The following is a 24,277-nucleotide window of genomic DNA, read 5'->3' on the forward strand; positions in this document are numbered from 1 at the left end:
GTAGTTCATTTTCCAAACAAGATCCATTCGTTTAGCGGTTTTGTTCCTTCATAGCAAACAAACACACACCCAAAACTTTTGACTGGCAGTATGTTTAGTCATTTTCCCTGACTGTTGCTTTTCTGGTGCTGCTTAGAAAAATCCACATTCAGGTGCATGCTGGTCCTGTAGCTGATGCTATATTTATAAATCTAACACCCCCCAAATGTCTCAAACAAGAAAGAAAAAAAAGGTATTTTTTTCAAAGATGTATTTTCTAAAAACAAAATTACAAAAACTAAATAATATTAATTTGGCAAATATTGGTTAATTGTGATTATCAACACACAATCATACAAACGTTTATGAATCTCCATTTCTCAGGTCAGATTTTGGACTTTAGCAACCAGTTGTGTACAAACACACAATATGTCTGTTTAATGCACTTGTCGTTTCTCAATTACTTTTGCTGTCATGCCAACCATTCAAAGCACTTTACACTACATGTTAAATACACCCATTCACACACGCACCAATAGTCATGTTTGGGGGGTAATGTGGGGCTCAGTGTCTTGCCTATGAACACTTAGGCATGTAATCATGTAGTCAGGGTAAGTCTGAAAATGATCCATTGACCTCCCAGCTGAAAGCTCTTCCTCCTGAGCCACAGCCGCAGTTCTTTATTCCTTGTTTTTTCCTCTGTTGCTCTAATAAGCATCAGATCTTCTTGTTCATGTGCCAGGGAGAAATCTGACCACCTTCTGCTTGTTACCTCTGACCTGCCTTCTTTCAACTTTCAGCCATGAGCCTCCAAACATGCTGACCTGATCCAGGATGGATGATCTTATCAACAACAGCCTGGTTCTGACGGACCACCTCCTGGCCAGTGACGTCCCAGACTACCAGGTCCCTCTAGATGAGATCCCAGACACCACGCAAGGACAAGCCTTCTTCGTGGCCACTATTGTCATCGCTGTGGTCCTGGTGGGCATCATGCTGGTCTGCGGGGTGGGGAACTGCCTGTTCATTGCCAGTCTGGCCCGATTTAAACAGCTGAGGAACCTCACCAACCTGCTCATTGCCAACCTGGCCGTGTCAGATGTTCTGGTTGCAGCAGTGTGCTGCCCCTTCCTGTTGGACTACTACGTGGTGAAGAAGCTGTCGTGGGACCATGGCCTGCTGCTTTGCGCCTCCACCAACTACCTGCGAACTGTCTCCCTCTACGTGTCCACCAACGCCCTGCTGGCCATCGCTGTGGACAGGTGGGTTCACCTGGGCTGCTGTTTCCCCTCAGTTAAGGTTCAGTTTGTGGTTCTGTTTGTATGTAAAATCTAAACCCTCAGCTGCACCTTGTTTCTCTCGTGCAACACACCAGGTTTTAGTCAGACTTAATTCTTTGAATAAGACCATACTTTTAAAAAGAAGGAAGATGCTTGGATTTATTACATGACTCTCCGGAAAACAATGTGCCTGAAGGCAACATATGCAGTTTTCCATCAGGACAACAGCTGGAAATTTTATTCAATTAGCAAATATCTAGCATTTAAATTGGCTCTATGATGCTATTTCTGGTTTTCTGAGCTTTCTACAATGTTATAGTGTTGAATCCTCATCAGACATATGAGCGATACAGATTTTTTTTATCACTGCATGATTGAGTTTTTCCACACACTGTGTTTGGTTTGCATGGCAACACAAACTATTTGTTTTAGAGTTTTTTCTACTTCGAGATTTTAGTGAAGTCCCGGGGGGTGGATTCAATGATTGGTCATCTCCTAGGTTGTCATTCATGAGAAGAAAGCCACGCCCACCTTCCCTGCTCAGCATAACTGCTCCTAGCAGTTGACCAATCAGACGCAGGCTGCAGGTGGGACATAGGGCGGAGCTTTCTCTGTTCGCTTGTTTCTAGCAGATGATCATTACAAAATGTATGAAGGGGTTTGTGGAAATTGCTTGATTATTTCTTGCCTTCTGGATTTGCATATTAAAATAAATTAGGCTGAAACATGCATAATATAGCCACTTTAACTTATGAAACCATCATCGCACATTGTTGCTTACTGGCCATAAATTAAAACTAAAGGTTTACAATAAATTTTTTATATTATGTTTATTTAGTCTGTTTTTAGAAATAAAAAAAACATTCAGCGTTTTCCTAGCAGACATCATAACGCTATAGATTATTAAAAATGATGAAACCAGACACCGGGAAAAAAAGAAAGATTTGATGAAGTATTTAGATTGTGTTTACCTTCCACAAGTATTCACACTTGATACTTCAGCATTTTCGCAGTAACAGAAGATTTAATAATATTATTTTTCCTGTCAGGAAGTTTCTTCAGCTCACGGTACAATAAAAAATGTGTACCTGCAGGAGTTTCCAGACTGTTTCTTCAGTTCTGATGTGTGTGTTGTCACACGAGTCACATGATGCTGTGGACTGAATCCTCCCTCCATCTTCCATGTGTTGAGTTCAAATGGAAAATCACCTCTAACTACATAAAGTTTAAAAACAGCAACTCTCTGTAAATATTGATGCACAGAGACATTGGAAGTTCTGCATCTAGTGAAGAAAATGTTGGTCATCTTTACGACGCTTCTCTGACCCTGAAGCTCAGAAGCAGGTGATGCTGAGCAGGAACTTCACATCAAACAGATTTCAGACCAGAGCCCATGTGATTTACATTCTGCAACAATAAAAACTGCTCCAGAGAGACTAAATGTAATCCATCACCAGCTCTGGACCACACTGTGAGATCAGCACCTCCTCATGATACATCCATCATGAGGGACGTCTGCAGCCATTTACATAAAGGAAAGATGAGTAATCTCAGGCTCCAGTTTTCGCTGCTGGTCTGAGCATTTAAACCAAAACATGAAAATGTCTTTGGAGGTTTACAAGTGTGCTGACAAACCTGATAAACAAGACTCAGCGCCGTTCCCTGGAGGAACTTCAGCCACATCAAACAAAACCATATATCTACGGAAACACCAGGACTGACGGCATCATATAAAACTAATCTTCTACAGACATTCTCTCCATCAGAAGATGCAGCAAATGTAAAACAGGAGATGATTGAAAAATTCTGAAATTGCTTTTAAAAGCAGTCTGAAGGTCAGAACAAACCAGAAATACCAAAACATCGCTTCTAAATAACCATGGCGGCGTCCAAACATCCACAATATTCCCTGTATAGTGCCTTAAACAGTGGTCATTTTCTAAGGATGCCAGAATGTCCAGAGAGAAAAAAGTTGCACCCTCAAAATTACCCACAATGTATCTTGAAAAGTAGTGAGCAGGGGTGTCGAGCTCTGGTCCCTGAGGGCCACAATCCTGCAGGTTTTCCATGTATCCCTGATCCAACACACCTGACTCAAACTAATCACTCATTGTGCAGAACTTCACTGGCGGTTGAATCCACGTAATGAAACCAATGTGTGTTGGAACAGGTATACATTGGAAACCTGCAGGACAGTGGCCCTTTGAGGACCGACTTAGGGCAGCTCTGGTAGTAAAAGCATTGGTGGTCGCAGGTTAATATAAACCACAAGTCATTGCATTCACTTAACGGTGTCAACATTCTTCTTTTTCGGCTTGTCTCCATCTTTTTATGTCCTGTTGTTTTCTTATTTTTATGACAAAAGTTTAATAGGTGAAGATGTTGCAGATGGTTTGTTTCCTTACAGGTGTAGCAGGTGGTTGTCTGGTTTTCTCTGTTTAGATTTAAAATCTCATACCATTTATTTCTATCTGTCTGTCTGGTGTAACCTTCTCCCCTTTTTTCTCTCTTCTTTTTGCTTTCTTTTTCTCTCCTGTTTACTTTTTATTTTATTTTTCCTCCAGCCCTCTTGTCAGGGCCAGCATTAATATGTAAACCTGCAATATGAAGATTTTAAAATAAAGAAAAATATTTTAATTATCAAGAGGGGCCTTATATCCATAAAGCTCCTCTTAGCAAGGCCAATTTGTTTGGCACAACACATCAGGCAGACCACCATTATGCTTGCTATGATGCTGGACAGAACAAGTGGGTAAAAACAAGAAGTCCAATAGTGTCAGTAAATAGATGCTAAAATTTAAAACTGGTACCATATCTCTGATGGAAGATGCCATGTCAACTAATGTTGGTGTGACCATTAAAGTAGGTTAAAAAGCATCATTAATTTTTTCTAATCACTTTTTATTTAACAAAATTTAATTTAATTTAAAATTTAATTTACTTTTTATGCAACAAAACATCATAAACTATAATATGAGTTAGGATTGAACTAGAAATAAAATTAATGCATGTTGTGATTGCTGTGGTGATTGACTGTAGTCATGTGATCTGTGGCAAGGAGAAAATAGCCTGCTCTGTGTCCTAATCGCCAACAGAATGAGTGCACTATGTCGTCTGCTATGTAGTGCAGCCGCATGTAATAAATGAGGGATTATGGAATAATGTGGACATTCAGACACAGCCCATATTTCATTCTTACCAACTTTAGCTACAAACTGCTCTTTTTCTCTGTTTAGCTTGTTTTTCTACTACAGCAGCACTCTTGTAAAATTAAGTTTTTTTTGTGACCATAAGATTTCTTAAAAATCACATTTAACACTGCGGATGATGTAGGTTTGTTGGATTTTCTGACCACAGCCTTAAGCAGGAACCAGATCAATGCCATCAACATGTCAGCCTCATTTTCACCTGCACTGTTTTTTCTTTAACTAGACATAAGAACTACTTGCTTGTGTAAACTTCTGCTATAGGTATTTAAAAATAAGTATTTTTGTCTAAATATAAACTTATATATTGATTATAGAAGTTACGTGAGAAGCCATACTAACATGACAAGACACTGACCTCCACTTTCATCAGGTCCACCCATTCAGCTTCCTGTTGACCTCTAAAATTCCACAATTTTGACCTAAAATGGACTTTTTGTTGGTCAAAGACCTGCTGTGGAGCCGCTGTTTTACTGGACTACTTTTACAGGAGCCTTGTTGATGTAACAGGATCACGTCTATTGCTGTGGTGCTGAAGGATACGGCTTCAAAGATCAACTGTTTGAAATTTTGCAATCTGTGGGTTTTATTCAGGGTTTTTGTTCTTGTCATTTTGAGTTCTATCTTCTGAGTTTTATTTTGTAGTTATTTGTCTTATGTGTTCTGTTTTTTGCTTCCTGCTCATTAGTGCACATGGTAACTAGTATTAGGTAACTCTTCACCTGCTACTTCTTTTTTGTCCTGAGTATTTGTACCCCTTGGTTTCAGCTTCTCTTTGTCACATCATGTTGCAGACCCCTGTCCTAGTGACTTGGCTTCACTTTTCTGTCCTGGTGGCTACATCGATCTCTTATGCATTATTTTTTCCTGGTAAATGAGTTTTACTGTGTCATATCTTCTGCTGTTTGCTGTGTGCTCATTCAGAGTCAGTCAGTAATGAAAGTGACAGAATCACTGATGAGTGACTCAAACAGATAGACTGTACTGTCAGAGGAAATTATTCAGCTCATCTGGAGTCTGACAGGAGACTCAGTCTGTCTGAGTTGATTCATGTGGATCCGAAAAGGTTCAATTTAATGTCTGTCTTATGAGTGCATGAACGTCCATGAATAGTATTTTCCATAAAACTGATGCTGAAAAAGATGCTTAGTACAATGGGTCCCATGCTATTTTCACTGAGGATCCCTTTAATGCAAGTAACAAAAAGCTGTGTACTCCCCCCACCCTGTGTTAAAACCATGCTTGGTTTTATGCTTACGTTAGCTGCTTCTCACTATAAATGATGCATTCTGGCTGACTCCTTTACTTTGATGAAGCCAAAGTTGAGGTAATTACCAACATATAGCCATACTTTTTTTTCCAAAATAATGACAAATTGCCTGCAGTGAGGTGTTTCTCAGACATGGCTCATTAATACAATAGTGCGATGTTCAGGCTACCAAGACACTCCATTAAAATAAACACCTAAATGATTTAAAAACTAAAGTAAATACTCTTAACTTATCTCTGTATAAACATAGCTTTCATTTAATTCACACTGGCTCTGAACAGTCAAAGCCCCTGGGGTCCCCTGTGTTCCTTGGAGGAACCCAGAATGGGAACCACACAAAATGCAAAACTTTTTCCTTTACATTTACACAAAAACATACTGACAACTATCAGTGTGCTGGGGAAAATGCAAATAGAACCAGAACGATGTAGTGCACATGCCAGGTCTTTGCTGACAGTGTACATATTCTACCAGGTTTTGCTTCATCAGACTAAATTAATTCCCTCTCTAAATTAATTAAAAACATGCAACTGCGCAAACATGACACGGATGTCCACCATTGTTTTAGTGTTTTTCGCAGGTTAAGCAGGATCCAAAGACCCTTAACTTGCTATGTATTTGTATTTGTGACATTTTTGTAGTTTCCTTCGTGTATTTTGTCAGCTTAACACGGACCGAGACCTGCGTTTGCAGGCAGACGGGGTCTGCTTCTTTTATCTGAATCAAAATTTGTTTGCCGCATTCACGTATCCCCAAACCAAGCGGACTTTCCAAGCAAATGGACTAGGATTTGCATCAAAAAGGCTGATGTGAGTGTACCCTGAGATTCCTGTGTACACCATGCTGCAACCTCCGGCAGTAAAAAGTGAAGCCTATGCGGAAGTGCCAAAAACTGCGGTTCCCCCTTCATCCACTAGGGGCTGGCTCCAGAACAGAACAAATCCCCAAAGACTCCATTGTTAAAAAGGCCAACGTCACAGCAGAACTAAACGTGTTTACAAACTGGTACAAAAATCCATTTTTGGTTTAATATGTCAGGTTTACCTTTATCACAACTGTGGGGGGTAGTGATTTTTTTAACTTCTCTCTTTAAAAGTAATTTAATCTCAAAGTTCAGCATTTCTAGGCATGTCCCTTTGATTGACAGATAGCTGATCTCCCGCTTCAAGTGAAAAGAACGTAGAACAGCCGCGGTTTTTAGCCAGTTAACAGAGTGACTTAGCTTTAGCCCGCTTACCTCCGTTAGCTGGTTACCTCGTGCTAGCTCTGGGTTAGCTCGGATAGCTCTTAACTGCAGGTAGCTTGGAGTTCGCTCAATGTCAATCATCTGCCCCCACACTCACAGCCCACCTCTCAGCTCTACCTCTTTGTCCATATTTGTATTTTTCGGGAGAAACAACACACATGACTGCAAAGATGGCAATTGTAGGAACCGCTCACTGAGTTTCAATTCAGCTCTTCAGAAACCTACGGGTGACATCATGGAGGCTCCAACCATCATTTTATATACAGTCAATGGTTTACACAGAAGCCTTGAGTAGCAAAACAATTTCACTCTGGAGGCTGTTGTCAAATCTTTGTGATTTCGTCTACCCAAAACTGTGAAAACAACAAGCTGTTTTACTGTCAGCGTTTTAGTTTGAAGTGGGCTATAGAGAATCGACCTTTCCGTACTGCACCAGTGGTTTGGTTCTGATCTGTGGTAATCCTGCTGTTTTGTTTGGGTTGGCAGGTATATGGCCATTCTCTACCCTCTGAGGCCCCGTATGAAGCATCAGACGGCATACTGCATCATCCTGATGGTCTGGATCGTCCCTATCTTCATCTCCATCCCCTCTGCCTACATGGCTTCAGAGACCACGTACCCCCATGTTGAAGGTTACCCTGACAAGACTTTCTGCGCTCAGATCTGGCCTGTGGACCAGCAGGTTTACTACCGCTCCTACTTCCTTCTCGTTTTCGCTTTGGAGTTCGTGGGCCCTGTGACCGTCATGGCCGTTTGCTACACGCAGATCTCCAGGGAGCTCTGGTTCAAAAATGTTCCTGGCTTCCAGACAGAGCAGATCCGGAAGAGACTTCACAACCGTCGCAGGACGGTGGTGGTGCTGATACTGGTGCTGGTAGCCTATGTCCTGTGCTGGGTGCCATACTACGGTTTTGCTTTGCTTCGGGACTTCTACCCCACCCTCATCTCCAGAGACAGAAACTCCCTGGTAGCGTTCTACATCATTGAATGCATCGCTATGAGCAATGGTGTAATCAACACCCTCTGCTTCGTGAGCGTTCGAAACAACAGCAAGCGGCTAAAGAAAATCAGCAGGTTTCCACTGAGGCTGGTCAGTTTCGTAGTGGGAAAGTCGGTGGACGACACAGAGGCTCGAACGTCCTCTCTGCGAGTGACAGAGGAGATGGAAGGAGGTCGGCTGAAGTAGAATTCAAACTTCAGACTCTACAAAGGAAACTGCAGCTTTAAGAGGGTGTAAACCATGTGGTCCCGATCAGCAGAAATTAGTTTGAGTCCAGAGAGAACAGAAATGCAGAAAGCACTATCCAGCAGCAACAACACTATCTACAACAAATCTGGGCTGTTTCTAAAAGAAAGCTACGTACATTGGTCCTAGGAAGGCTGTAGTCCTGCAGGCTTTCAGTATTTGCTTGCTTCAACACACCTGGCTGAAATTAAATAGCTCCAACAGCCTATGCTGTTCTACACAATGACTCATGAGTTGGAGTCAGGTGTGTTACAGCAGGGAAGGATTGAATATCTACAGGACTGCAGCTCTCTTGTCAGTAGTCCTGTATTAAAATATACCTCGAGGACCTGGGAACCTTTGGACAGAGTCAGATTTAGTTCTGGATTGTACAAGGCCCAAGGGCACATTCACACTGGTGCTGTTTGGTCTGCTTCCATGAATCAAAAGGGTTTGTTTGTAGCTGTGTGAATGCTCTGATGTGGACAAACGATGCAAACTCTGGTCCACTTATAAACTATGGGGCAAGTACAAAAGTAAAACCAGTAACCAGATTCCAGAAATTAATTTGTTTCTGTTGTTTACTTATGGTGAATGACATGTTTTTGGTTCTAGCCAATCAGTGAGCTGAATTTTCTTTTTTCCTTCTTATGCAGTCGGAATATCACCCTTTAGTGAACAGTTGTAACTGCATGAACTTGTCTAAGTGGTTTGGTAATCTCCAGTAAAGTTCAGTGTGAAATTAAACCAAACTCTTTCATATTTTTCAGGAAATTGTGTGAGATAGTTGATGAGCCATCCAGAGAAACAACAGCAGTTTCAACTCATTTACCACATGAGGGATGAAGATGTAAGACAGCCTCTACCTTAATTGTTTTTTCCTATCACTTTTCGATAACAGAGGTCATGAGCAGCCAATAATTTGCAATAATAAAAACATGATAAATAAATGAATTTGGATTTGTTTTAAACATGAGACATAAACTCTTCCCATAAAGAAGTCAACCCTGTCCCAGAGAGTGTTTCTGCCTAGAGGAGGTATTTCTGTAACAGATAGAACTCACTGGAGGCTGCGTCCAGCAAAACAGCCACTGCTGACTGTCTGTCTCTAAAGCCCCGTTTCCAACAATGACTGATATTTTTTTGGATAAATTGAAGTTTAGTTTGAACTAAGAATAACACATTAATCAACAGATTAAAGTAACAACAGAAAGGAGCAGCATGGAACTAAATCTAATTAATCACTGCCCCCTTTATCTATCTATCTATCTATCTATCTATCTATCTATCTATCTATCTATCTATCTATCTATCTATCTATCTATCTACCTATCTACCTATCTACCTACCTACCTACCTACCTACCTACCTACCTACCTACCTACCAACCAACCAACCAACCAACAAAACCGTGAACAATTTTGTATAGACCGTTTCTTCCCCACTGGAAAATCTGATGAAAACCCAAATGGCCCAGCTTTCCATCCACACCTAAATGCATCGTCTAGCAGTTATGAAGCTCCCAGGAGAAAAGCGTCAGGGAAACTTTACACATGTAAACTGTACGTAAATGCAGCTTTGTGTTTACGTATTAGGCTATTCGTGCACAGGTACATTACTATTAGCATGTGTTGGAGCCTTTTTGAACTCAAAACTATTAGATTTGCGAGGATGTAAGTGATTAAAAATGTGTCAAATGATTAGGTTTGCACATTTTTTGTAATTTATGCATCTTTTTGTGGGTGTGGTTTTCTAGACATTTGTATGTGCATATTATAATACATCTATAAGTACTACTAGTTACTCACAAATAAGTTATACAGTTTGCAAATCACTTATCACACACTCTCACACACACAATAATACTGAGCTGAGTGTCTCTATAGCAACAAGTCTTTTTCAGCACTGAAAGGATAAAACCTTAATTCCAAACAAAATAAGTCAATTTAATGCTACATTATATGTTTTGTGTGTTTTAATGTAGCAAAGAGAAACTAAAAGCAATAATCAGAGAGAGCATCATCGGCTTGTAGAAGCTCTTCCAGCAGCAGAAAGTTGCAGTAATGCCTTTCTTCTGAATGATGCTCTCATGGTTGTGGAGGAATTATGCGCCGGTTCTTTCCATCGCTTCCTCAGCTCATTGAGGTTTGCAGCTCTCTGAAGGTTCCCCCACAGCATCGCTGTCCTGTAGAGGAGGTCTCACTGTGGTCCAGTCAGTCCAGATCTAATCGAGAATATATGTTTCTATTCCGGTTACTGCACAAATTCACCAAGATCCAGAAATCCGGAAACATGTTATCACAAACTGACCAATCACAAGGCAGTACTTCTGCATAATTGTGCTACATTAGATGGGTCCACATCAGGTCTGGAAGAGGTGTGCATAAGGGCTCCACAGACCTACATAGAACACAGGGCAATGTGTTCTATGTAGGTCTGTAGACTATGTAGGTACTATGCAGACGCTGTAACCTGGCATATGCAGTCTTATGAAGCTCTGCAGCCTGTTGTGGAGTCTTTGCTGAGGTGTAAATGACAGCATCATCTGCATACGTTTAACACTAAAGGTCCTCGCAACAATGCTGCGAGTCATTCATAGATGAACAGAAGCGCCATGGACATGAAAATTAAATTTATGGTTTAATTTACAAACCATAGGTTTGAAATGATAAATATAATGACATTGTACAACACATTTTCAAGAACTTATTTAAACCATTGAAGACAGTGGTTCCTAACATGTCTTCCCTGAGAACCCCATTCATGCTACTACCAAAAACCTGTAGACTCCCCAACCCCAAACCCTGCTTACTCCATGTCAAAACCATGCTTGGTTTTATGCTTTCATTTACTGCTTTCCACTGCAAATGATATACTCTGGCTGACTCCTCTCCATAGATAAAACCAAAGTTGAGGTAATTACCAACATGTAGCCATACTTTTTTTTTTGTCTTCAAAATAAGGACAAATCACCAGGACTGTTGCATTTCTCAGACATGTTTCATTGATGAAATGGTGCAAAATGGGTGTTTTTAGGGTCTAAAAACACTGGTTCCAAGTGAATGAAAGACCCAAATGATAAAAACTTCAGATGCTCTTTGTGTGGACATGGCCTTCATTTAAATAGGACATGCTCTGCAAAGTTTCACGGACCCCAGGTGAGGAACCACTGATTTAAAAGGTTGTTGTGAAAAAGTTAGTGAAGTTTATAAAGAAGTATATCATGACTTATGGTGTGAAATGATTTATGGAAGTTGTATAATCAAAAATGACAGAAAGACAAGGTTAAAAATATTTTAACGTTTTGGTAAACAAGGGAACTGAAATTTATTTGTTATAAAAACAGGAGAAGGGAAGATTTTTTTTAATCAAAATGACAGAAAAGCATGTGGAACATATTTAAAGACAACAAAATTCAAACAGAAAACACAGAAACAGACAATCAGACACATGAGAAACATGTTTTTGTTTACTTAAAGTAACTTAATATTTCCACTGATTCAGTTCAGTCACCAAATGTCTGAAACACTTTGTTTTCTGGCTGTTTCTGTTGTCATGGTGATCATTACCATCGAAATGGGAGCTACTCTCCACTGCAAATTTGATTCATTCATCCCTGATTTGGTTCAATTTTTCTCAGACTCTCATGTTTCAGAGTCACTCCACCTACTGAGAGAAAAACTTTCATCTAAACAGAAAAGAAAGTCAGTTTTACTCTTCCATCTTCATTTTCTTCCTCCTCTGCCTACTTGCTCCTCCTCAGAAAGGCTTTGGCTTCTCTCTGCAGCTGTTTGACATCCTCCTTGTCACTGTCATCGGAGACGGGAGGGACGTAGTCGGAATCATTGCCCATGTCCTCGCTGTCATCGTTGATGAAGCTGTCCTCGTACTCCGAGTCGTCTTGGTCTTGATCAGGATTGGTTGTGGTGACGGTTCGAGTCGATCGAGCTGCAGATGTCACAGGAGGAAACCAAGCATTATATTCACACAGTTTGGATAACTCTCATCAGAAGTCAGCTAGTTCAGTCAGGTTCCATCTGGGTGTGTGTGGCTCTATGTGGTTTTCTCTGCATCCATTTGCTTTTATCTGATATGATCTGTTTGGTTTCTTCAGGTTCTGTCTTTTTTTAATTTGATCTATTATCATTAAATCACATATTTTTGTTTAAATTATTCTGAGTTAATGTGTGATGGAAAAAAATGAAGAGAAATACCCAAGCTGTCTCAAACTTCACCAAATTTTTTATGATTAAGGGTAAAAGGACTGGGTCAGAGACAGTTTCCTGAAGAATCTGGATCACGTTAAACCATGAAGATAAAAATTTACCTGGTTTCTTTGTGTGTCTGAACTCCTTCCTGTGAAGAGGATTCTTCCTGCAGAAGAAACAAACCGGATGTTAATCGACACCATCAGCAGCTCGGATCAGAACATCATTACAGATGTGGAAAGTAAAATAATGAAATCTGCCACATCAACCAGAAACAGAACCAGGAGTCTTCATCCTGGATCCTGTTCAGGAAGCTGATGGGAGGATTTATTAACCCAGCACGCTCTGAATCTTTTTATTCTCAATCCATCAGCTCTGACGGATCGACTGTGTTTTAATAGAAGTAAAAACTCCTTTAGAACCTTCAAATTCAGACACGCAAGATCATAGAAGACCTGACAACTCTAAAGGAAATGTCCTCAGGTCTGGTCCTGTTTCCTTTTTCACATCCTGCTTTAACCTGCTGAAAGAGCTGACTGGTCTGACCTGTAGCAGTCAGTGCCGTACGGACACTCGGGCCGATCCACATCCTCTTCTTCCTCATTCTCCTCCTCCTCGTAGTCAGTGTCACCAGGGTGACTGCACTCCTGGAAATGCAGCGGGTTTTTCCTGAAAATACAAAGAAGAAGGTGGTGACAATGATGATAAAGAAAGGTTTTCAGGCTAATTTTTAGTTTGACTGTAATCTGTCTTCTTATCAGATCAAGAACATTTCTCCTCATCCTCATTCTGAGATAGCTCTGCCACCATTTTTTCCTTCCTGGTTTTACCTGTAGCAGTCCTTTCCGTATGGACAGGGCGTTCGGACGTGCGGTTTAGATGAAGCTGGGACGGAAGCAGAAGTACCGTTGGGCCCGTCAGACTCGGATCGTTCAGTGTTTTGTTTGTTTCTTGGCTTTCTGTTCTCGTCTGATTGGCTGACATCAGGCTTCCACGTCAAAGTGTCTGATTTTCCCTCTGCTGGCTCCTCCATGCTGATGTTGGACGGCTGGCTGACCTCAGAGCTGCAGGGCTTACTATGGTCCCTGAATGTGGACTCGTCTAAACGGGCCTGAAAGAACATGGTTTCAGTTTAATTTTCTGGACTTTTCTCAAGAGGATTAACATCATAGGAGGGTATAAATATCCCCAAATGAAAGAGAAAATAAACCAAAGCTGCAGGAAAATAAACTCTGTAAATTGGCTTAAAACTGAGTTAAGAACTCCTGTGAGAGTCATTGTGGAGTTTTCTGCAGAGCGATCAGCTGATGGGCTTTTAAACATCAATTTGACTGTATGTAAACAAATCTGAACCAAAGAAATGAAGTTTATATAGATTACTAATCCAAGTTCAAGTCTAATTTTGGTCTCATGAAGATAGAGCTGAATTCCCCCCCCCCCCCCCCCCCCCCCCCCCCCCCCGAGGAGATGAAAGTAGGAGAAAACGAGAAGATAAAACCTGAGCGGACTGAGAGGTGATTTGGTCCTCATAATGTCTCACAAATCTACTCAACTTTTTTATTTTGAGGTTTTTTCTCGTCATCACACATCTCCCTCTTCTTGCTCGGCCTCTTCTCGACGTCTTGCTCCTCGCTGAGCTCCGCCCCCTGAGTTGGAGACATTACAGTGGACGTGGGTGGCGTGGCAGCAGCCGCTTTAGATACTGCAGGGTGTTTATTTCTTTTTGCAGCTGATGAAACTAAACAAACAGAAAAAGACATAATGAGACCAAACAAGCAGCCAATCATTTCTCTTGGCCGCTGGATAGGAGACATCCCATGATGCATCTCTTCTCTCTCCATGTGTGAGTCTGTTTAATCAGAGAGTTCTGATGATTTCTTTATGAAACTGGATGTGAATTCATAAACATTTACACTGAATATATCACGTTCACATCCAGTCAGAGGTTCTGGTACCTTTCAGAGGGGAAGAAGGACTTTTTGGAGCAGCGACAGCCCTCATCATCCATGCAGGTAAAACTCTTCTCCGAGTGGCGGCGACGTCACTCTGAACTTCCTGTGAGAGTCACAAGATAAAAGAGGAATTCACAGCTGGCTGCTCATCTCCATTAACTGTCTAATAGCCACTCAAGTTTTCTCTTCAGAGGAAAAACAATCTTCTTCTTGCATTTAACTGGACACTACAGCAGTTTCTTTGAGTTGTACATTTAACAAGATGAGCTTTTGTTGTTTGACTGAATTTAACTCTGCAGCATCAGCAGTCCTTCAGATCAGCTTAAATAAAAATCCAGCAGCAGCATCTCCTTCAACCTCAGCACCTGCTAACAGATGTAGCTACCAACTGCTGCTAATTGCTAACAGCTAAGAGTTTCTGACAGCTGCTAACAGCTAACCATTTCTGCACCTGTCTGCCGCCAGTATTGCAAGAAGTAAAGCAGGACTCTGAACAACCAGTGAGGCGCTGCATTGGATGGACTCCCGATCCATAAATTCTCACTCAATTGAATAGACATTATCGGTGGTTATCATCCCACCTATATGCGACAGTAGGTCGTCATCTATCCATATCACTGATCAGCCGTATTGATACAGGAAGACAACATTACAACACGTTTTCAGGAAAAACTACGTATATGACAATTAAAACAGCAATGAAACTAAACAATAAATGAATAACTCAGTCCAATATTTTGTTATTTTCATGTCACACGATCAGAATGACAAATTGATCCATTATCCTTCATCAAACTGCAGCAGTTTAACAGAGACATGAACTCTGACCTCAGATCTTCCAGTCATGGCAGGATTAAATATTCTGGGTCGTCTCAACACTGTTGAAGGACTGAACATGACGATACTGACCTGTCTGAAAGTCTTGCTGGGACTCTCGGTCTGGTCTGATGGACCTGCTGGTGGTTCCCGCTGTTGTCCATCATCTGAAGGCTCCTCCACTTCTTCAAGCATCTGACTGTTTCTGTGGGTGGAGAAACAGAAAAGCTTTGTGAGTTGATTGGAATTTGAAGATGAATATTTCATGAGCCTCAGCGGCTTGAAAGCTGGGAACATTTGTCGAGTGTCCTCTCCCATCTGTTTGATGTGAACTTCAAACACTTTCAGGAGATAAAAGATGAAACAAAGAATACATGAATCAACATCCTGCATCATATCTGCTCAGATAAAAGACGGCTCTGTAATTAACCGGAGGAGAGCAGCTCTTCTACCTTGCCTCTTCATCCTGATGCTCAGAATTAACATGGAGATGAGAGATACAAGTACCTGAGAGTCTGCTCGTTTCCGCTTACCGCCTCCACCGCCTCCACCCTGTAGATGTAGTGACCTGGCAGAAGAGAGAAAAGCTCGCCATGATGGAGCAGGTGCCAGCAGTCTTTCATCAGGGGGCGGGGCTCGTCGGTCAGGGATGACTGGATGAAACATGGGTTCAGGTGAGTCTGAGGGTCCAAACAAAGACAGGTCAGACTGAAAGCTGTTGAGGGTGTGTTTGAGGATTTAAATATCACAGAGCAGCAGTGCCCCCAGCTGGAACAAGTCCAGAGCTTTTAATCCGAAAAGGAGTCGAATTATCAATGCTGGATTAAAATAACTACAGGTTTGCATCTCACGTGAGGAGCTGCCAGAACACGTGAGATGTGTTGAATAATTTTCTATAAACACAACTCAACCTTTTCATGACAACAGAAAACTGAGATGTGTCTGATTGTGACTTAAATCTAGAATTAGTTTTGATTCTTGAATGATCAGAAATTAATCTAAATAAATGTTTTTCAGATTCTTCACTGAATTAAGAAAACAAACAAATCGGAGATGTGATTCGGCAGCAAACTATAAAAGTAGTTATAAAACCTAAGAAGAGTTACAGGAAGATTCTCCATTAAGCAGACTAACTGGTGACTTGTGAGTGTGCCAGGATTAGATATAAAAGCTGCATCAACCAACAGGGCTGTCACAGCATTTACATAATTTTTCTGACTGCGACCAACTGAGATAAGTGCAATTTGTTTTCACCTTTATTGACCTGTCCAGAATCATCTGAATGAAAAAAAAAAGCATAATCATGATATTTTGTGTTGTTTTATGCTGTTTGACTTCAGTGATATTGTCTGTGTGGCATCTCTGCAGCAGTTTGTTACGTACGCCGCAAGAAATTAGAACTTTGTACTTGTTCTTAAGGCTGAGAAGCTTTGCCCGTAGTATAGTTGGATTCTGTGTTAGGCAGCGCTGTGTCTTTAAAGGAGGAGTATGTAAGATTTTCAATATTTTCAAAATAAATTAACTAATAAAATAACTACAAATCATAATTAGTTTTTTTTTTAAACATGTAGGTTCCAGTCAGTCCATATTTGATGCGTTATTAAATTACAAGTTTAATTAATGACAAATGACAAAAAGCACTTTTTTTTTTTTTTACTGGTAGGCAAACATTTAAGAAGGGTTTTTGTCATTAATTAAACTTGTAATTTAATAACGCATTAAATATGGACAGACTGGAACCTACATGTTCAAAAAAACTATCTAATTATAATTGTAGTTATTTTATTAGTTAATTTATTTTGAAAATATTGAAAATCTTACATACTCCACCTTTAAATACCACATGTATACATTTTCGTACATTATCACCACTGCTGAACTACCCGTTCAACCTCGCATCAGCAAAAATACAGAAGCAACAACTTTCTGCTTCATGCATTTCTGTTAAATATGCTCACCTTACATTTCTGACCAATCACAAAATACTTCTTGAAACCCCACAACATTTAAGTTTTGCTTCTCTGATATGTTGAGAATAAGCCCCAAGATGTCCCCAACTTTGTCTGTGAGAACATAATGATGTAATTTTGTTCTGATGGCCTCAAAAACAAGAAAAAAAGTTATCACTTTTCATGGTATATGTAACAAGCTGTATTGCCCCCTGGTGTTTCACTTGGGGAGTGCTCATTTTGACCACCAAAAGTTTTTTTTATTTAAGTATTTCTCTGATGAAAACTACACAAGTGTAGAGCTTCATCCTAATAAAATAAAAAAGTTGGGGGTCTTATCATGTTATAATGTAAAAGTTTATTGTAAAAATCTGAAACTCTCACGTTATAATGTGATAAATTATATTGTAAAAACGTATAACTACTTGAATGCAGTTAAGATGATGTAGTTTGTAGCCATAGAGATTCTTGCGCCGCTCAAGTTGATCAATCAGAATTGATGCCACGTCAGAGGATCATTCTTCCTTCTGTACAGACCCATACCTTTTAAAATCAAAAGTACATATAGCCTACTTATTACAATGTCATCCAAAGTGTTCAAAAGCAGCTAAATTTCACCATGTTACCCAATTATAAAGTAAAACTTTATCAAGTCCTGTAAATGAGCCATTGGAGCTCTCCTATCCACCCCACACACAATTTCCTCATCTAAAGTCGAAAATGCCCAAATTCTCATTTTCACAAAAAAGCTTCATGTTATAATGTGATATGATTCACATTTTTACAATAAATGTTCATGTTTTCACAATAAACTATCACATTATAACGTGATACGTTTGACATTTTTACAATCATACTATCATGTTATAATGTGATAAGCCCCGCCCTTTTTTAATTAGGATGACAGCTCTACGCTTCCATAGAAAACAAAATGATAACCACATAAAAACCAAAAGAGAAATAAAAATTAATGGACAAAATTTGACTAAATGTTTTCAAACTGTCAAGAAATAAAAATTTGATAAAATTATTACACAGACATGAGATTCAATAAGACCTAATTTCAAAGTATTAAAAGTTTGGATGAGTCAGAAAGAGAATTTATTCAGTTTATCAGCTGGTGGTGAAGAGTAAATAACAAACCTGATCTACATCCAGCTCGATGCGATCTCTAACCTGTACGGCTATATGAAGGATGATGTTTTCAAGGATTTGAAAATTATTTAGTTTTAATGAGTATCTACAGAGTTTTATCCCCAAACCCTAAAAAGATAAACGCTTCATCCCTCATTTTGTTTGACTTGTTTTTATTTCTAAATAATTTATTCTTAAGATTTTGGTTTATTAATATATTATGATTAATGTTATGTTAGCACAGTGAAATAAAAATATAATCCTAACCACAATTTATATGACAAATGATCAGTAAATTTCAGAGCAGCATCCACCAAAGCTCGAGTCTTTCTAACCATGATAGGTTGCGGTTCATTACTTTGGCCCAAACTCCAATAGACAGTCATCAACAAATATTCCTCAAAAGCAGATTTAACATCCGGAACAGATCATTAGGAAGATTCAGAGAGTCGGGGGACATTTCAGTGTGGAATGGATGGTCCTTATCTTTGGCCTCTCAGGTGGGAGAAACCATCTTGCCATCATGATGAGTACGTACCGGTTTCAGGCACAGCTGTCCATCAAGGTTCTCCAGCAGCCCATGGTGTCTGGACACTCTCTTATCACTGATCTGAAACCAGGTCAGAAAACATTGTTGATGATAACAAACGGTATAGACTTCCTCTCTTCACTGATCATCTGTGATTTCATCACTTTCTTTAAAACATTTCCAGTCCACTGAGCATAGTGCATCATAACTGCACACGAATGCCAGTGTGCTGTACATATTAAACAAATACAGAAATATGTAAAAAAAAAATCTTCTGGGAACAAAGATGTTTTCCTTTCTGAGTGGATCCAGTGGCCTCAGGTGCAGCGAAGACTGCACCACTGGCAACTACTTCAACACTAGCTCAGTCCCAAAGCACCTCAACCTACTACCTCTTCGCTACTAAAGTATCACTCGCAATGAAATCATACTCGCAGCTCTGGAGGGCACTTTAAGTAGAGAGGGAGGGTGTGGATATTATCAGCAAGAATGGGACACTATCTTCCCCCTACTGGAAAAAAGGGAAGAAAGCACTTGTCACCATGGCAACACCAAGATGCCCTGTGCGTATGGCTGTAGATCTGTGGGACAGGTTGCAAGGTGCAAAGACCACCACTGCATGCAGAAAGCAAACATAACACTATGATCAAATGACCCCCTAACAGCAGGTACCTACTCCAATGCATGTTAAGCAGAACTTCAGACTATCTAAACTTATCTATATCTTTATCTATATCTATTTATATATATATATATATATATATATATATATATATATATATATATATATATATATATATATATATATATATATATATATGATTTTTCTAAAGCAAATGTCTATATTATGTATTCTTTATAAGTTTATTTTTGTAAAAAAAAAATTGAATTTATCATCATTTTATTTGATTCTAATAAATACGTTAGTTAACACTTGTGTTTAATTAAGAAAAAAATGTCATATCTATATCGACCAATTAAAAAACAATTGTGATTCAGTTTTTTCCCTATATTACACATCTTTGAAAAATAGCAGAGGGGCTTTAAAAAAGATAGGTTCATAAACATAATATAGGACTTTAACAGCAACATGGCCGTTCCCAAAGAGCCGTCAGCTTAAAGATTGTTATATCCCAGCACGGTGTGCTAGAACTGGAGTGCAAGTGGAGGACAAAAGAAGACGAGTCATGACTAAAAAATCATCTACAGTAGATGAACGGTAACTGAAGTGGTGTCCTACAGAAATAAGAACAAAACCAAACCAAATCCATCTGCTCTCATCAGAAATTGTCTCCATGCAGGGATGGCTGTCAAGAGGCCGTTCTTAAAGAAAGACAACAGATATGCCACATGACACAATAACTACTAAAGATCGGTGGCAGCAGGTCTGATGGATTGTCTCCAGAACCTGGATCTCGATAAGTCTGATGGAGTGATGAACCTTGAGGGATCACCTGATCAAAAACCTTAACAAAAGTGAACAAGATCCTACAAGAGCTTTGGGAAGAACTGGGAGAGGACTGAACTGGTGGACTTTTGGCCTAAATCAGGGATCCCAGTCCTTGAGTCCCACTGTCCTACTGATTTTCCGATTTTTCTCCGCTTTAATTCACCTGAGTAAATTAATGCCTCCGTAGGAGACTCCTGCAGACCTGGATAGAGATCCATTTAATTTGAAATAGGTGTTTTGCAGCAGGTAAACATATAATCCCTGCAGGATAGCCTGCCTTGAGGACCAGGGTTGGGGATCACTGGCCTGAATCATGTCAGCATGTAAGCACAGGAATCAAAGTCTAGGACCAACCCAGAGCCAGTAAACTGGTCCCAGTTTAACTGCAGACTTTGGACTATATGTCTGAATCCATAACTTCTGTTCTTCTTTATGTCGTGCTGTCCTTTCAGTCTGGACAATGTTTATTTTATATTCTTTCATCTTTGAATAAACAAAGCGTGTTGAAATCAATAAAGTCTGAGAAAGACTCACTCCCAGTAAGGGACCCCGGCCCAGTACGGTCTCCCCAGGCGGCAGGTGGACCGGATCCCCGCCATCTACCGGGACGAGGTCGAACCCGGACATCAGCTCTACTGGCCGGACTGGAAGCAGACTGATGTAAACACTGGTGGGAAATACGGAACACCACAACTATTTTATTCAGGACCTGATCGGATGAACTATTAGCATTAAAGTTGGTACTCTGCTTGGAGGCACTCCTCTCTTAACACACCGCTAATCTGAGCTCTTACAGGACTGAACTTCCCACCGACCTGCTGCAGAGACAAGCCGGAGGATTTTCTCTCTGAGATGAAACTTGAGTTGTAGCCACACTTGAAAGCCTCAGATTCAAAACTTCCGGTTTGGAGGAGCGCATGCGTAATAGCCGCCTGGCCGCAAACAGTTTCCATCAAGTTTGTCAAATCTTACGTTTTACAATATAGATTTAAAAAGAACGTATACTATTAAACCAATATTTCAATGAATTCGATTAGACTTTCACTACTGAAAACATTTTAATTTCGATTCGTGTTGATCAAATGCTATGTATTTGAATCAACATTTGAATTTACAAAAAGGGGACCAAGGTAAGTTTCTACAAATTAATAAATAAGTTGAAGGGATCGTTGGTCATTCTGATATTTTATCCCTTAATTTTCTGGATTTGTTTTTAAACAGACGTGTGTTACTCGTACGCATGCGCACTTCACCCTAATCGCGCTGATGTCGTGTGTGTGTGTGTGTAAACAGCCGTTGGGACATTTAAACTCGGTCAGCTGTCAGAGACACAAACCGACTAAACCGCAGCCACGAGCCTTGTTTTGAACTGTAACGGCCTTCCTCCTCCGTCACCGGTCTGTTTTCCATGTCAGTTATTTTCCAACGACGCGGACCGAGAACCGGGACGTTCCGGAGGTTTTTCCAGGCGCTGGCCGAGCTGCGGCTCTGTTAGTTGGGCGGAGACGAGAGCAGCTAGGTGGGATTATGTTGGTTGTTTTTATTCATAAAATAATCTCTCTCCGTGGCTCTGATAAAAACTGTTTCCTCCAAACTAAACCTAGAGTGAAATAAAGTATGTTTAAAGGGGCTTTAATGATCTGGTTGTGTTTTGGAGTGTGTTGTGGAGGTTATCGCCCTGCAATCGGACGCACATGCTTGGTATTTGCTGGCCTGAGGGACGCTTTACTGTATGATGGAGCTTCTGGTCCTGTGAAAAGCCTCCAAAGGGCCTAACAACCAGACCAAACAGAAACTATATGAGCAGAGGACTCTTCATTATTGTTTTGGTTCTTGTAATACTAAATCTGACCTGTTTTATTTCTTTGTGTCATTTGTGGCCCTTCTGTATTTGAGATCATGTGGTTTTTTGGAAACTGTGTGTGTCTCTTCCTCACTGTGTTGGATTTTTCCTGGTCATTTTATCTTTTACTCAGGGCTGGATTAAAAGTGCGCAGGCCCCTGGGCCCAGAGTGTTTCAGGGGGGCCCCTTCCCCACCACATTTTGAAAATTGTAAATGACACACTCTCTCAGCCAATGGTACCAATAGCAAGACACTAGACACTGTGGTGTAGCTATCTGGCTTTTATGTACATTTTGTTTCATGTCCAAACTACTCATATTTACCCCACAAGGCTCCTAAGTGGGCGTGGGCCCCTGGGGCTGTGCCCATAATGTCCATTGGATAATCCGGCTTTGCGCTTACTGGTTGAGTATTTGTACGTGTATTGACCTTTGATCTTTAAAATCACAAAAATCACAGATTATTTTTGAAGGAGAACCTTTCAGACTGTGATTTTTCTGAAAATAAATCTCTTCATTCCTCTCTGCTTTAAGTTCTCTCAGGAATCTGTCCTTCCTCTCAGCTCCTACTCCTTGTATCATCAATGTGTCGCTCAGACCTTTGTATCTGTTTCAGGCTGTTCCGATCTATTGGACTATTATGCAGCATGAGTCTACAAGCTGTTTACCGATGTTTTTCTGCTGTGATGGATGCCCCCCCGTGAAGTTGCCCGATGACGTCCCCCCACAGAACTTTGTGGAGTCGCTGCCAATGGAAATGAGTGTGAAGATCTTCAGTGAGCTGGATCCGGAGAGTTTGTGCAGTGCCTCACGAACTTGCAAGCAGTGGCATGCCATCATTGAGCAGAGCGAGCAGTTGTGGAGGAGGCAGTGTCTCCTGCTGCAAGCAATCTGTCAGAGGGAGGTGGATGTGGACCGGAGGGATGGCCTGTCCTGGAAGGTTAGTCCCTTCCAGCCAAACTGAGCTCCAGCTGTTTGGATTGGTTTCTGAGTATCTTTACCTCCCACTTATACTTATCCTTACAGCCTTTTTAGTTTTGATTAATAAAACACATTAATAATAACCAGGGCTGAAAAAATATGCTGTACATCAGATAAACATGAGGTCGTTTAAGAACTTTAAAACAAAAAAATGTTTAAAATGAGCTCTAAAATACTGGAGTATTGCTTCTAACTTATGTATTAATATTATTATTATTATTATTATTAATAATAATAATAATAATAATGATAGTAGTAGTAGTAGTAGTAGTACTACTACTAATTATTATTATTATTATTATTATTATTATTATAAGCATATTTTTATTTATTTGAACATAAGACAAAAGATAAAAACAAAAATGAAAACAAAACAAACAACAACAAAAAAAAACCCAAAATGACAACACAGAAGTTCAGAAGGGGCAGGTGGAAGCATAAATTTATATGATCCCACCCAAGTAAATATACCAAAATAGCACTCAGTCTAAATGATACTTAATACCATTCTAAACCACACATTATGCTTATACTGGTAATAATAGTAGTAATAGTAACAATAGCAGTAACAGTATAAATAAAAAATATTCAGCATATATATTAGCATGTGTTCAGAGTACCATTTATCACATTGTAAAAATTTGTACTTGCTGATCAACATATTTTTATACATTAATATAAATATGCAAACACTGGCTTGTCTGTCCCAGACTCTTTACCTGAGGGGGTGTTCTACACTGGTCCATAGATCAGTGTAGGGTCTATAGATTAGCAGCCAATAATAACAGTGAATGAGGAGTGTATACACCGCAGACCAGCAGGAGCTTCACGTTCTCTATTAGCCTAAATAAGTCAATCTGACTGACTGAGCACTGGACCTACGTGGTGATAGGGAACGGGGCCTCAAGACAGGAAGTGAAGGTGTGTTTCTGTGCAGGTGACGCTGGTGAGGAACTACAGCCGCAGCTGTCTGAAGAGAGACTGGCTAAGAGGACGATACAGCTATGTGGACTCAGCGGACAAGCTGCTCAGCAAGAGGATGGTGCCGATGGATGCAGAGACGTGGGGAGAGATCCTGCAGGCTGAGCTGGACCGATGATCAAGACTTTCATTTAAAGCACCTCTGATTTAAACTCTTAAAATATTTTTTATAGTTTGTGTTTATTTCAGGTGAAAAAATAAACACATGTACATATCATTCTTTTAAAA

The 24,277-nt window shown here is 40.2% G+C and overlaps 3 protein-coding genes across 3 annotated transcripts; 2 read left to right on the forward strand and 1 right to left on the reverse strand.

The window, feature by feature from the left end:
- Nucleotides 1-813: 813 nt before the first annotated feature.
- LOC306772860 (prokineticin receptor 1-like) lies at nucleotides 814-8,167 on the forward strand (the record flags this gene model as incomplete). Its single annotated transcript, XM_079262501.1, has 2 exons — nucleotides 814-1,241; nucleotides 7,468-8,167. 2 exons carry the CDS (start codon nucleotides 814-816, stop codon nucleotides 8,165-8,167), a joined length of 1,128 nt encoding a protein of 375 aa, XP_079118627.1.
- A 3,784-nt stretch (nucleotides 8,168-11,951) lies between these two features.
- Nucleotides 11,952-20,871, reverse strand: aplf (aprataxin and PNKP like factor; the record flags this gene model as incomplete). Its single annotated transcript, XM_079261187.1, has 10 exons — nucleotides 11,952-12,154; nucleotides 12,534-12,580; nucleotides 12,961-13,083; nucleotides 13,245-13,525; nucleotides 13,968-14,152; nucleotides 14,370-14,469; nucleotides 15,276-15,387; nucleotides 15,690-15,862; nucleotides 18,804-18,875; nucleotides 20,779-20,871. The coding sequence occupies 10 exons, from the start codon at nucleotides 20,869-20,871 to the stop codon at nucleotides 11,952-11,954; spliced, it is 1,389 nt and encodes a 462-aa protein (XP_079117313.1).
- A 699-nt stretch (nucleotides 20,872-21,570) lies between these two features.
- Nucleotides 21,571-24,259, forward strand: fbxo48 (F-box protein 48). The gene is made up of 3 exons (XM_079264490.1): nucleotides 21,571-21,763; nucleotides 22,704-23,027; nucleotides 24,006-24,259. Exons 2-3 carry the CDS (start codon nucleotides 22,728-22,730, stop codon nucleotides 24,165-24,167), a joined length of 462 nt encoding a protein of 153 aa, XP_079120616.1. The 5' UTR covers nucleotides 21,571-21,763; nucleotides 22,704-22,727; the 3' UTR covers nucleotides 24,168-24,259.
- The last annotated feature ends 18 nt before the right edge of the window (nucleotides 24,260-24,277 follow it).

The sequence above is a fragment of the Telmatherina bonti genome, assembly GCF_933228915.1.
Source record: "Telmatherina bonti genome assembly, chromosome: 3".
Classification (NCBI taxonomy): Eukaryota; Metazoa; Chordata; class Actinopteri; order Atheriniformes; family Telmatherinidae; genus Telmatherina; species Telmatherina bonti.

What these genes read in the sequence shown, in the direction of transcription:
- fbxo48 (XM_079264490.1), top strand. Translation starts at nt 22,728, where the DNA reads ATGCAGCATGAGTCTACAAGCTGTTTACCGATGTTTTTCTGCTGTGAT. An exon ending in GGGATGGCCTGTCCTGGAAG is followed by an intron (nt 23,028 to 24,005) that starts GTTAGTCCCTTC and finishes GTTTCTGTGCAG; the next exon opens with GTGACGCTGGTGAGGAACTA.